Source organism: Pollachius pollachius (genome assembly GCF_949987615.1).
Source record: "Pollachius pollachius genome assembly, chromosome: 1".
Taxonomy (NCBI): Eukaryota; Metazoa; Chordata; class Actinopteri; order Gadiformes; family Gadidae; genus Pollachius; species Pollachius pollachius.
The window spans coordinates 35,546,901-35,559,874 of record NC_136934.1 but is presented as its reverse complement, the minus strand read 5'-3'; the positions used below and the strand labels follow the sequence as shown (position 1 = coordinate 35,559,874).

The 12,974-nt window shown below is 49.6% G+C and overlaps 1 protein-coding gene across 4 annotated transcripts in view; it reads right to left on the bottom strand.

The window, feature by feature from the left end:
* The window catches only part of satb1b (SATB homeobox 1b), a 64,469-nt gene that overhangs the window by 38,471 nt on the left and 13,024 nt on the right, over positions 1 to 12,974 (bottom strand). For 2 of the 4 annotated variants that reach the window (XM_079758268.1, XM_079758270.1), the window contains exons 2-5: positions 10,583 to 10,821; positions 7,197 to 7,373; positions 6,560 to 6,686; positions 3,946 to 4,069 (exon numbers count right to left, since the gene is read on the bottom strand). In XM_079758268.1, the coding sequence (XP_079614394.1) occupies positions 3,946 to 4,069; positions 6,560 to 6,686; positions 7,197 to 7,373; positions 10,583 to 10,796 (642 nt within the window). In that variant the 5' untranslated portion in view covers positions 10,797 to 10,821. Of the gene's footprint in view, positions 1 to 3,945; positions 4,070 to 6,559; positions 6,687 to 7,196; positions 7,374 to 10,582; positions 10,822 to 12,568; positions 12,949 to 12,974 lie in introns of those variants that run through there. The other 2 variants (XM_079758269.1, XM_079758271.1) reach the window with 2 other exon arrangements.

Here is a 12,974-nt window from a genome sequence, read left to right as displayed (position 1 = left end):
CACACAAACGCTCACACACAGACACACACACAAACACAGACGCACACACACAGATAACCAGAACCTCTGTGACCACCATTTCAGCCGGAAGGGAGGTCTGTGCCAAGGCTAATCAACAGGTAGTGTGTGTGTGTGTGTGTGTGTGTGTGTGTGTGTGTGTGTGTGTGTGTGTATGTTTGTGTGTGTGTGTGTGTGTGTGTGTGTGTGTGTGTGTGTGTGTGTGTGTGTGTGTGTGTGTGTGTGTGTGTAGAACCTATAAGTGATAGCCATCTGCAGCACAGGCAGCTTATCTGCTAGACCAGGAAGTGGCATTGGTCCTCTATCAGCACTCAACATCTACTGCACGCCCTGTCATTGGCAGGGAGAGAGACAGACAGAGATATAGAGAGAGAGACATAGAAAAGAAATAGAAAGGGCAAGACAGCACAAGAGAGAGAGAGAGAGAGAGAGAGAGAGAGAGAGAGAGTTAGAGAGACAGAGAAGGAGACAGAGAGAGGGAATCAAGAGAGAGAATCCAGAGGAAAATGTACACACTCCAGAGCACGTATACCACCTTTAAACACAAACAGGCGCATACACACACACATAAATACATACACACACACACACACACACTCACACAAACACACACACAGCCTAGCCCAGCCTGAAGTCTTAAATCACGTGGAGGAAGAGGTCCTCTCATTTCTGTCTGGCCTCTCAGCATGCAAACACACACACACACACACACACACACACACCACACAGACACACACACACACACACATAAACACACACCCGTTCTGATGCAGCTCCGATGCCGTTTTGCTGCTACGCAACACAGCAGCTGGTGCATCAAGGGGATGCTCTACTGTGTGTGTGTGTGTGGTGTGTGTGTGCTTGTGTGTGTATGTGTGTGTGTGTGTGGGTGTGCGCGAACACGTGCACGTGTTGTAGTTGTAGTGTGGGTGACTCCTTTGTCGCTATGGTTTCCAAGTGATGGGGGAGCGATGGGGGAGGGGGGCGGGGGGGGGGAGGACTAGCTAAGTGAGGTGAAGAGTCAGTGCGTCGGTGAGAACCGGCAGCAAGACTACTGACACTGGCACGTTCCATTTACTTGATGTAAGCATATGTCCCCCACCCCCCCCCCTCCCCTATATTATATACAGGCCCTCGGAGGCCAAACACACAAAGCAAGGCCCCGGCTACACAAGAATTAGACTACATGTTTGACAAGGGGCCCGAGACAAGCTGTGTTTTACAAAGTACTCGCAACCCCCCTCCTCCCTTCCTTAGCCCTCTTTTAAGGATTTCAGTGGGGAGGTGTGTCAAGCCTCTCTCTCGCTCTCTCTCTCTCTTTCTCTTTCTCTTTCTCTCTCTCTCTCTCTCTCTCTCTATTTCTCTCTCTCTCTCTCTCTATTTCTCTCTCTCTCTCTCTCTTTCTTTCTCTCACTCTCTCTATTTCTCTCTCAGTATGATGCTAATCCCATAAATCAATGTCGATCATCCCGACTTTGGGGAACCTCCCTTCAAACTTTTCTGACCGACCCCATGGAACCCAAGAAAAGGGGGGGGGGGTAACCATGGCAACGATGACCTTGCAATGTCACGGCAGAAAATATGACGTTGTGAAGATAAAAAAGTATCACGTACACTCTTGGTATTCCCATACAAACCAGCTGTAATCAAAGCTGACGACAAACTGACTCACCTCAATTCTAAAAAATGCAACTTTCCGCCGCTGTTTTATAATAATAAAACAGTTATGAATAACCATAGATTGTTATGAGCTGTCAGTATTTGAGGTCCTCACTTTGTCACATAAAAATTAAAATAATACTGCGTAACCTGGCTCTGCCTCTGCTCTTCCAACTGCCTTCACTGTGTCCGTAGGTGGCGGATAATTACCTTTAATTACATATCTGACTTTTTAGGAGCCTTAGAACGACATTTAGAATGGAGATTAAGAGGTGACAGGACAAGAAAGAATCATTAAAGGGGAGATATAAAGAGGACACAACTCAGTCAAGCACAATCTGAGGCCCGACCTGTGTGTCACACAATCCTAATGGCCTAGAGTTCATCTACACATCAGCGGCTCCCCGCCCCCGCATACAGAGAGGGTGGTAGAGAGAGAGAGAGAGAGAGAGAGAGAGAGAGAGAGAAACACAGATCTAAGGGATAGCTAGGTCTGAGGTAACTAGGGATCTAGAGAGAGAGAGACTGACAGAGTTAGAGGGACACAGAGAGAGAGAGAGCCAGAGCGAGGTAAAGAGAGGGTAGATAGATCTGGAGAGAGAGTTAGATAGTCCTAGGGATTGAGCTAGAGAGAGAGGAAGAGTGACCTAGAGAGAGCCAGAGAGAGGCGTAGATAGATGGAGATGGAGAGGGTAGAAAAACCTAGGGAGAGAAGGAAAGATACCTAGAAAGAGAGCCAGAGAGAGAGGTAGGGAGAGCTAGAGAGAGAGAGTAGAGACCTGGGGAGAGAGAGGGAGAGATACCTAGAAAGAGAGCCAGAGAGAGAGATAGGGAGAGGTAGAGAGAAAGGGTAGAGAGACCTAGGGAGAGAGAGGAAGAGATACCTAAAAAAGAGCCAGAGAGAGAGGTAGGGAGAGCCAGAGAGAGAGAGTGTAGAGAGACCTAAGAAGAGAGAGGGTAGAGAGACCTAGGGAGAGAGCCAGAGAGAGAGGTAGGGAGAGGTAGGGAGAGGTAGAGAGAGAGAGGGTAGAGAGACCTAGGGAGAGAGCCAGGTCCTGAGTGCTAGCCTGCAGCTAGCGTCACATATGGACCGTAAACAGGGTGATTACTGGACCGGGCCGTGCTATGCCTGAACGCCACCCAGGGACTCCTTACATAATCACACACACACACACACACACACACACACACACACACACACACACACACACACACACACACACACACACACACACACACACACACATACACACACACACACACAAACTGAAAATGACAGTCTCCAGGTGACCATACGGTGGCCTGAGGGAGAGCTGGCTTTCTCTCTCTCTCTCTCTCACACATACACACCCAGACACACACGGACACACACAGAAAAGCACATGCGCACCATTGGCTTCACTCAAAGGCTCAAGCACACAACCAACGTCCACACAATCAGCTCCATGCACAAACCCCAACACAGCATATTACACTGCCAATGCATCATATTAAAAACCTTTAAAATGAACACACAAAAGAGCATGCATCCATCCAAATCTATCGCGCACAACCGACACACATGCACACAGTTAACAGAAAGAAACGCACATGCACACACACACATTCAAACACACACACCAATGGCCCCATAGAGGGGCTATCCAGCTGTTCCAGACTCTGATTATGGGATATATAGAATCACTGCTGTTCCCCTGTGCTTCTCCCAGGCCAGAAAACCCAACGTACCAATCCACAACATCCTTCACAACACAACCGCATCCAACACTGCATCCCACACAGCCCGGGGCTGTCTGCAGCCCCCCTCTGCATCGTGTTAGATTAGTGATCCCTATCCGTATCTTCACACTTGTTTTCACAACATTACATTGAGAAACGTCCGTCTTTCTGCCGTTCGAGTGGAAGAAGAACATCAAATTTGGGGCTGAGGTTATGACTGAAAATAATATAGATACATAATAAAACTGAGTGTGATTATTTTTGAAATAACGTCAACGAAAATGTCAAATTTCTATCCAAACTATTTTTTTCGTACAGAACCGGCAGAAAAAACCCCGGCATATTTCCATCCCGACTGATTGCGGTGAACAATATGGCTAATTTGTTTTACCAACTAACGCGCTTTCAAACTCTGGGCATCCGATGAGAGAAGGAAGGATCGGCGCTGGTGGGGTTGAGGGGTTCGGTGTGTGTGTGTGTGTGTGTGTGTGTTAAAAAGAAAAGAGATCAGGGTTCTGTTTGTTTGTTTGGCAGACTGGGCTCCAGCACCTGTGATAAAGGACACTCTTTAGCCAGTGAGCTCTGATTCATGTCTTTGAGTAACTCCTTGAGGGCGTTTCTTACTGTAGAATGGCTCCACTGCTCTGGGGGGAGGTCCTCCAGCTTAGGACAACTGTGGAGAGAGAGAGAGAGGGAGGGAGAGAGAGAGAGAGAGGGAGAGGGAGGGATATAGTCATAGAGACAGAGAGACAGTCATAGAGAGAGACATAGAGACAGACCGATTTGCAGACAAACACGGGATTACAAAGACACAGGGAGAAAGATGGGAGACAAAATAAAGGAGGAGGATGGTACAAAGACAAAGAGAAAGGGGGGTGGGGGGGGGGTGGGGGAGGAAGTCAGAGTGACAGAAAGCAAGTAGGAAAGAATAATGGAGATAGTGATGTTGGGAGAGAGAAAGAGAGAGAGAGAGAGAGAGAGAGAGAGATAAAGACAAACAGTGAGGTAGGAAGTCAAACAGACAGAGGAAAAGACACAAAAGAAAGGGACACCAGTGATAGAGAGAGAGATAGAAGGAGAGAGGGGAGAGAGGGGGAGAGACGAGCACACGTGAGTTGTCGTTCACCAGACCTTTTGTGCTGCAAGCGTTCCTCCAAGACAGACAGATTTCATTTGGCACATCAAGCAGATGCATCTGGAGACACACACTCCCTCCCTCCTTCCCTCCCATCCTTTCTCTTCCATCCCTCTCTCCCTCTCTCTCTCTCTACCTCTCTCTTTTTCTCTCTCTCTCTTCCATCTTTCTCCAATGTTCCCTCCATCTCTCTGCCATCTTGTCTCTTTCCACCCCTTGCTATCGCTACCCCTCCATCCATCCCTTCCTCCATCCCTCCATCTCTCCTCCCTCCCATCTTTTGTCCTCCCCCCCTCCCCCCCTCCCTCCCTCCTACCCCCTTCCCGCCTGATTCTTCTGATTAGTTAATTACTTTATACAACACATCTGCTGGATTGCTGCATGAATTATACATCAGCTGCATGTGGCCACTATTAACGCGTTACTTCTAGTTTCCCAGCTCGCCGTGCTTGGCCAAACAATTTAAGGTGTTACCGGCTGCCTCTCCACTGCAACATGCATGTGTGTGAGTGTGTGTGTGTGTGTGTGTGTGTGTAAGAATCCAAAATGCCTTAAAAAAATGGTTGTCAAATTATCAATATTGAAAATAAGTGCTGAGATCAATCTGTAGTAATAAACAAACAGAGTGTGCATTTGTGCCAGTGTGTGTGTGTGTGTGTGTGTGTGTGTGTGTGTGTGTGTGTGTGTGTGTGTATGTGTGTGTGTTTGTGTGTGCGCGTGTGCGTGCATGTGTGTGAGCGCTGTTTTCTTTGCGAGAGAATAAATGAGATATGGGATGTGACACACATGTACCCACACAAACACATATGAAAAAAGAACACATACACACAAACAAACACATGTACACGCACAAACACACATGAATAAAAAAACACGAACACGTGAAAGCACACACACACATACACACATCATTTTCTCCAGAACACCTTAAACGACTCTAGCCGTGAGAGATAGCCTCTAGGGAGAGATGAACAGAGAGAGAGAGGGAGAGAGAGAGAGAGAGAGAGAGAGAGAGAGAGAGAGGAGAGAGAGAGAGCGAGAGAGCGAGAGAGGGAGGCATAGAGAGAAAGGAGAGAGAGAGAGTGCATACATACATGCCAGAAATAAACACAACCTGGGTCTTCTGATGTGTGTGATTCTGTGTGGTGTGTGTGTGTGTGTGGTTGTTCCATGGAGGCGGGTGCTTCACCCAGTAAATTCAGAGAGAGGTGTAGTGAGAGAGAGAGAGAGAGAGAGAGAGAGAGAGAGAGAGCAAAGGTAAAGAGAGTGAGGTAGAGCACGAGAGAGTGAGAGACAACGGTAAAGGTAGAGAGAACAAAAGAGAGTTTGGTAGAGTGAGAATGGAACAGAGTTAGAGAGAGGGTGGAGAGAGGTTGAGAGACAGTGGAGGGGAGTAGCAAGAGGCTACAAAGAGGAGGGAGAGTTAGAGAGAGTGTTAGAGAGGGTGGAGAGAGAACAGCTCTCCAGAGGGCTACACAACGCTGGGTTAGCATGCAGCTGGCGCAGGTCTCCACACCAGCACCACTTGGCAGTGCTGCACGCATGTGTGTGTGTGTGAGTGTGTGTGTGTGTTTGTGTGCGTGTGTGTGTGTGTGCAGATTATAGTGTGAGCAGGTGGGCATCAAAATGTCCATTTTTGTACAAGTGTGTCTCCATGCAAGAGTGTCCTTGTTATATAAGTTTTCAATAACCCGCAAACTCACACACACATACACACATATAGACTCACACTCACACACATAGACACACACACACAAAAAAGACACACACACACACGCAAGCACAGCAGTGAGATGAATAATGAATATTGTAAAACATATATGAGGAATGAGATGGGAGAAGAAACGGTATTAAAATATCCTGTCAGTGGGATTCAGTCAGAGATGACGTGTCTATGTGTGTGTATGCGTGTGTGTGTGTGCGCCTGTGTGCGCCTGTGTGTGCCTGTGTGTGTGTGTGTGTGTTTGCCTGTGTGTGTGTGTGTCTGTGTGTATGTGCGTGGACGTGCATGCGTGCGTGTGTGTGTACCTGTGCAGCTGGATCTTGAGAGTGACCACATGGTAGACATCCTGCAGCATGTCTGCCACAGTGGCGTCCGGCGCGTCCGTCACGTAGGACAGAGGGACCGGGTTCCACTTCCCCACCTGGATCAGACCTGAGCAAACACACACACCCACACACACACACACCAAACACACACACACACCAAACACACACACACACACCAAACACACACACACACACACATACATATTTAACAACGGCTAAATCTATTTCACATCCCTTTCAATCTATAAAATGTTATCGTGTTAAAATAAAAATGTTATTGCACATTTATAACATTTCCCCAAAAAGCTAATGGCGCAAACATCATAAAAGGCTGTCATAATCACCATGACTTTATTTTAGAAGATTGATTGTTGTTTCTTACAACATTTACCACTCCACTATAATGTATTACCACTCTCTAAACTATTACTTTAACTAGTACTGCTACTAACTACTGTTACTTCTAAACAAAAATGATATCAACTTATATTTGCCCTTTGGAAAACAACTAATGCCGATGCAGCGAAACTTGCAGAAAGACCCATGCGACCCGGAGTCCTCCCGGCTCTCCTGCCCCCAGGGAGGCGGCTCTGTCTGTGGGGTAGTGGTGGCTTACCTTTGGCCTGTGCGGCGGAGCTGTGGGAGTAACCTAGCGACAGCAGGGCCATCTCGATGAGCTGGTTGAAGAGCAGGTCTTTGCGCACCAGAACGAACTCGGCGTGCTCCTCCTTGCTGTCAAAGTCCATGGGGCTCTCGTAGTGCTCCACCACGCAGAACACGGGCAGCATGTTACCTGCAGAGGTGAGCACACACACACACACACACGCACGCACACACACACACACACACACACACACACACACACACACACACACACACACACACACACACACACACACACACACACACACACACACACACACACACACACACACACACACACACACTGAGTTAGGAGGCAGGTTGGTTGGGTCCCAAGACATGACAAATGGTGCCGTTCAATACTGCGCGTATGTGTGTGTGTATGTGGGGTCTGTGTGCGTGTCTGTGTGCACGTGTGTATGCACGCATGTGTGCGGCTAGTTGTATGTAAGATAAAAAGGAGGTTTTTTCGTTGTCCGCGTGGTCCTCTGTGACACAGAGTCACATTCATCACTGGCACGGTGATAAAAACGTATGTCGGTACGGCGAATACTATAAGAAACACGGTTCTCAAACCCAACGCTTCAAAAGGAGCCGCAAGAGGGGGAGGTGCAGGGAGCACTCCACTAGGTCCTCCCACACCCTCACCTGCTCTGTTCCCGGGGAGGGACCGCCACGCGCCAGCCTCCACCGCTGGCTCTTTATTACATCTCATAAGCAGCCGGCCCCCAGGTCCTCATATATATATTCACCCCGACTGTACGGCGGCAGAAAAATATTTAACATGGAGATAGGTGGGGATAGACCCAACCCACCAGGGGGTGATTAGGAAAAGGGAATCAAACATTTGGGAGGGCGTAGCATGTAGCAGAAAAGTTTCGGAGACCCAAACATTTCTGAGACCCAATCGTGGTTTGCCGCTTGTTGTCTTTGCAGCCTGTTTTGCATCGGAGGCAAAGAAATGTCCAATGTCCTTTCACCCATGTCCTGCCAGACATCAAATGAAATCCTCCCACAATGCATCGCTCACATTCCCAGGTGTACCCCCGGGCTCCCTGAGGTTTTCCAGTCTGTGTAAACACACATGACACCCCCCCCCCCCCGGTCGTTCGGCGAGGACTGATCCCTGTCTACGGACGCACGGACACTCTGCGCAAATGTCGGCCGTTGTGTCGCCGCAAATAAAACAACACGCCTCAAATCTCCGGGAGAGGTGGAGGGCGTCCGGGGAGAGCTTGGCCTTTCCCCCGTTCCCCCCGGCAACGCGGATGATGAGGACGTACTCCGCTGCGCCCGCGGTGAGCGCTGAGCCGGGCACAACGGATGGCCCGCGGACGCCTCGGAGCAGAGGACTGGGACCGCTACGGCGCTATTCTGTGGTCCATTACGGCGCCGTTTACGGCGTCCGCGGGGCCGCGGGGGAGCGATCGCTCGCGTCCGGCGCCAACGTTTGTTTGCTGAAGGTTTTGTCTAAACGTGGGCTGTTTGCACAAGATAACTGGAAGCGTTGTACCATTGTACTATTTGTTGTACTATTTGTTTTCTTGTTTTTTATTTCTAGGAATTCTGGGAGAGTGAATCCCGACCACGGCTAGGGGAGGAGGCTCCAGGGGGTGCCTGGGAAGACTTGGATTCTGCTTTTGATTATGACCAAAAAGATGACTATTTGTGAATCATAGAGACACCAAGGAATAGAAATACACCTCAGCGAGGCCCCGGCAAAATGAATACTGATGCTAATGATATAATAGTTTCCGTGTTGATGATCGGGTACTTCAGCCAAACTGATGAGGCTGTAGGGATGTGGAGGGAAAGGGGCAGTGGGGGAGGGTTACAGAAGAAAGAAAACAGATAACAGCAACTGTGTTTTTGTGGATGTTCACTTCCCCGAAGTTTCTTTCACGCCGCTCCTCTCTGGAAGACACGCGCAGACGGAGGGCAAAGTCAACGCGACGCACACAGACGGTGACAGCGAGAGGGGAGGCGGGCGGTGTGGTCGGCAGAGGCCAGGGAATGTGCTGAAAGAGCTCGTCTTCTCCTCCCCTGGTTCTAATAGATAAAGATCTGACAATAAAGACTGCTGTGTAGGTTCATTTGGAGGGTGGGGGTGGGGTAGGGGGGGGGATCAATAACGGCTTTGTTTGTGGGGAGCCACAGAGGAGGCCGCGGTGAATACTGCTGGGTGGGTGGGGGGGGGGGGGGGGGGGGGGGGTGCAGGACACAATGGAGGCCCACGGGAGCTCCACATTAACCTAACCTCCTCCTCTTCCTCCTCCTCCTCCTCATCCACGCTTCTCTGGACCAGTGCAGGAGAAACCAGGACAGGGCTAAAACGTATATATATATGGGCATGGGAACCGCAAGGGGAGCAGAGGCCGGATGGTGGAGGAAGAGAAAGAGGAGGTACAAGGGCAGGAGAGGAGGAGAGACAGAGAGGATTGGGCAGATAGAAGAGGAGAAGGGAAGAGGAGGAGGAGGTGAGAAAGGAGAGCCCAAGAGGGGGCATAAATAGGGAGGGACAGGGGGAGATAGGGTGGCAGTAGGAGGTGGGGAGAGGGGAGAGATGGTGAGGGGCACCAGGAGGAGCTGCAGGAAGGAGAGGTGGCCAACAGGAGCCGGATGATGAAGGTGAAGAATTAAGCCTTCTCGGTTGGAGCGCGACACGCAGATTAAAGACGCAAATAAGAGCAATGGCCCATCGGAGGACACTTACGCCATCGACTCCACGCTCCCCCCGTGCACCAAGAACAGGGCCCAGCAGCCAAGCAAACAAACAAACCAACAGAGCAACTTTAATGAGTGCTATTGCCACAGTAAACCTGCAGGTTCCACAGAACTCATTCCCCGGCATTTGGAGAAAAACCAACCGCAAATAAAATAAAATGCCGTAAAGAGATTTTTAGAGTTTGTTTTTATGGCGCTGCCCGCGTCGTGATATTCACAAGACAATAGCGGCTATATTAAAAAGCTATGTCATAATCCATGAGTAAAGGGCTGCTTTCACTGGCGAGTAGGAGGAGGAAGAGGAGGAGGAGGAGGAGGAGGAGGAGAAGGATGAGGAGGGAGAGGAGGAGGATCAGGTGTTTGTTTTGGAGGAGAAAAGCGCGGCAACAATTGTATCGGCTCGGAGAAGAGGGAGTCGGTTTGTGTGTGTGTGTGTGTGTGTGTGTGTGTGTGTGTGTGTGTGTGTGTGTGTGTGTGTGTGACAGACGAACAGAGAGGGACACATAGACAGACAAACGTAATCCACAGACAGAGACAAACAGAGGCAAGAGGACAGACAGACGGACAGAGGCAAAAAGACAAAGACTTCAGACCGACAGAGACAGAAAGAGGGGCAGACGTGGGCCCGTGGCTCACCCTTCTTGTGGCAGGTCTTGAACAGGTGTCCCGGTGGTTTGTAGGGGACCCCAGCGAGCTTGGCCCCGGTACTGCCCAGCCGGGCGCGTCCCAGGGGGCTGCCGTTCTGCTCCAGACGGGCCAGCTTGGCCGGGGGGGCCTTGGCCTCCGACAGACTGTTGACCAGATCACAGTTCTCCTTCCCCAGGCACGCCTCGCTCAGGTGATCCATCATGCTCAGCCCCTCTGCTCTCAATCACCTGGTAGGGGGGTGGGTGGGGGGGGGGGGGGGAGAGAGAGAGAGAGTGGGGGTCTTAGACTTAGTCGGGGTGACTGTGTGTGGTTGTGTGTGTATGTGTGCGTGTGTATGTGTGTGTGTGTGTGTCTGGTGAATTAACTCCAAAGAAAAAAGGTGAGGCGTCAAACCCACTGACAATAAGCAATTTGTGTTGGGTTTGAGTCAACGTCCCCGGAGACGCAGGCAGCTCCTGTACATGACCAGCACTATAAAACATACTTTTAAAAAACGAAACAAACATTAAACAGCAACAAAACAGAAACAGCTCAAACATCATCCGGGCTGCGTGGTGCGGCCTGAAGAGACCCAGTGGGGTTTCGTGCCGGATGATGCGGTGCCCCCGTTTATTTAGCCGCATGCCTGCATAATGCATGCCCGTCCCGTTACCCAATCCCCCAGTGTCTCGCGCAAAATGAGACGCCCGTTTTTTTGTGCAAACGCGTTCGTTTAGGGAGAGATTCCACTTGGGTGGGTAGAGAAACCTCACTGCTACTGGCACTGCCTCCAGTTCATCGGATCTACACTCACACACACTGTGTGTCACACATACACACACACTGTGTGTCACACACACAAAAATACACACACACACACACACTCACACACAGTGTGTCACACATGCACACACACTGTGTGTCACACACACAAAAATACACACACACATACGCTGTGTGTGTCACACACACACACACACTCTAACTCACACTTAAACATGTGGATTTAAAACCCATCAATTATTGACACTTTATTCTTTTTGGTACAAGTGTGCGTAAAAGAAGAAAGAGATAGAGTTAGAGGACACAAAACAAGTCAGGACGATATGCCCACAGACTGTTGAGCCGCTCATAAGGCTATTTAAAACTTATTTCCCAGGGTTTGGGTCTCAAGTCAAATGTAATAAAAAAAAAAAAATGAATATAAGCCGGAAGAGTGCATTAGGGAGCAGAGGGGAGATGGATAATATTATAATATCTATTCTAATAGCATCAAGGCAGGTCTACCCTGGGGTGGTGTACATACATGCAAAGCATCTGCCATCCCACAGCTCCTTGGCGGCTCTGCGGGGAAGCCCTTATGTTGGGGAGGTTTTAATATCGCACAGCTTTGTTTTTCACTCCTTCACATTTTTGCTAGTGTGCATGAGATTACACTTTTAAAAAAAAAAACACTAAAATAATGCAATTCGTATCCACAAGATACCAGGGGTTATCAAACAAATATGACGCATGAATAATACCACTTGCTTTGATTTGATCTTTACATATTCACTTATTTTACTTTGGGATGACAACCACGTAGGTTTGTATTAACATGTCATTGCATGTATTGTGTTAATAAAAAATCAACTGGGATGCCTGTAGCCAAAAGTAAAAGGCCACACTTCCCCCCCCCCCCCCCCCCCCCCCCCCACACACACACACACACACACACACACACACACACACCTCCCACCACTATTTCACAGCATGCATACGATCATGAACTCTCTATTCATGATATGCAGCGAGGCAACTCATCTCTAAACAAGAGGGCAAAGGACTCCCAACCCGGATCTGTGCGGAGTCCACGTCAGGATTTGTGAATGACCTTTAAGAAGGAGCGACAGTTCACACACACACGCACACACACGAACATCTCACACACACAGACACAGACACCCAACAATAAATATAAGGAGAAATACAGGAGTCAAACCCTGCCGAACCAACCTGAAACGTTGCACTCGGGCAGCCAGAGCGGTGCATACACCGCTGTCTCCAACACGCGTCTTCTTCAAGTTATCTCAGGATGGTAGAAACAAAAAAAACTAAACTCCTCGATGATCGCTATGTGTGCATATCTCACGCGTCCGGAATCTCTCAAGAGATGACTACTTTTTCTCTGAGGCACGACAGAGAGTCCAAACCAAACGAGAGGCGCGGAGGCTGAGACGGACCGAGGCTACGGGCGATCAGGGGTGAGCGCCACGGAGCTCCTATCCGGTGCACCGGCCGCGGCGGACGTTCCACAGCCGCGTCGCTACGGCGTAGCGGCCGTGAAACATCGCGTGTGATGCAAAGTAACACCGCCGACGACCCAAGCGTCCGCACGGTTACAAGTGCGGTGAGTTGTGCT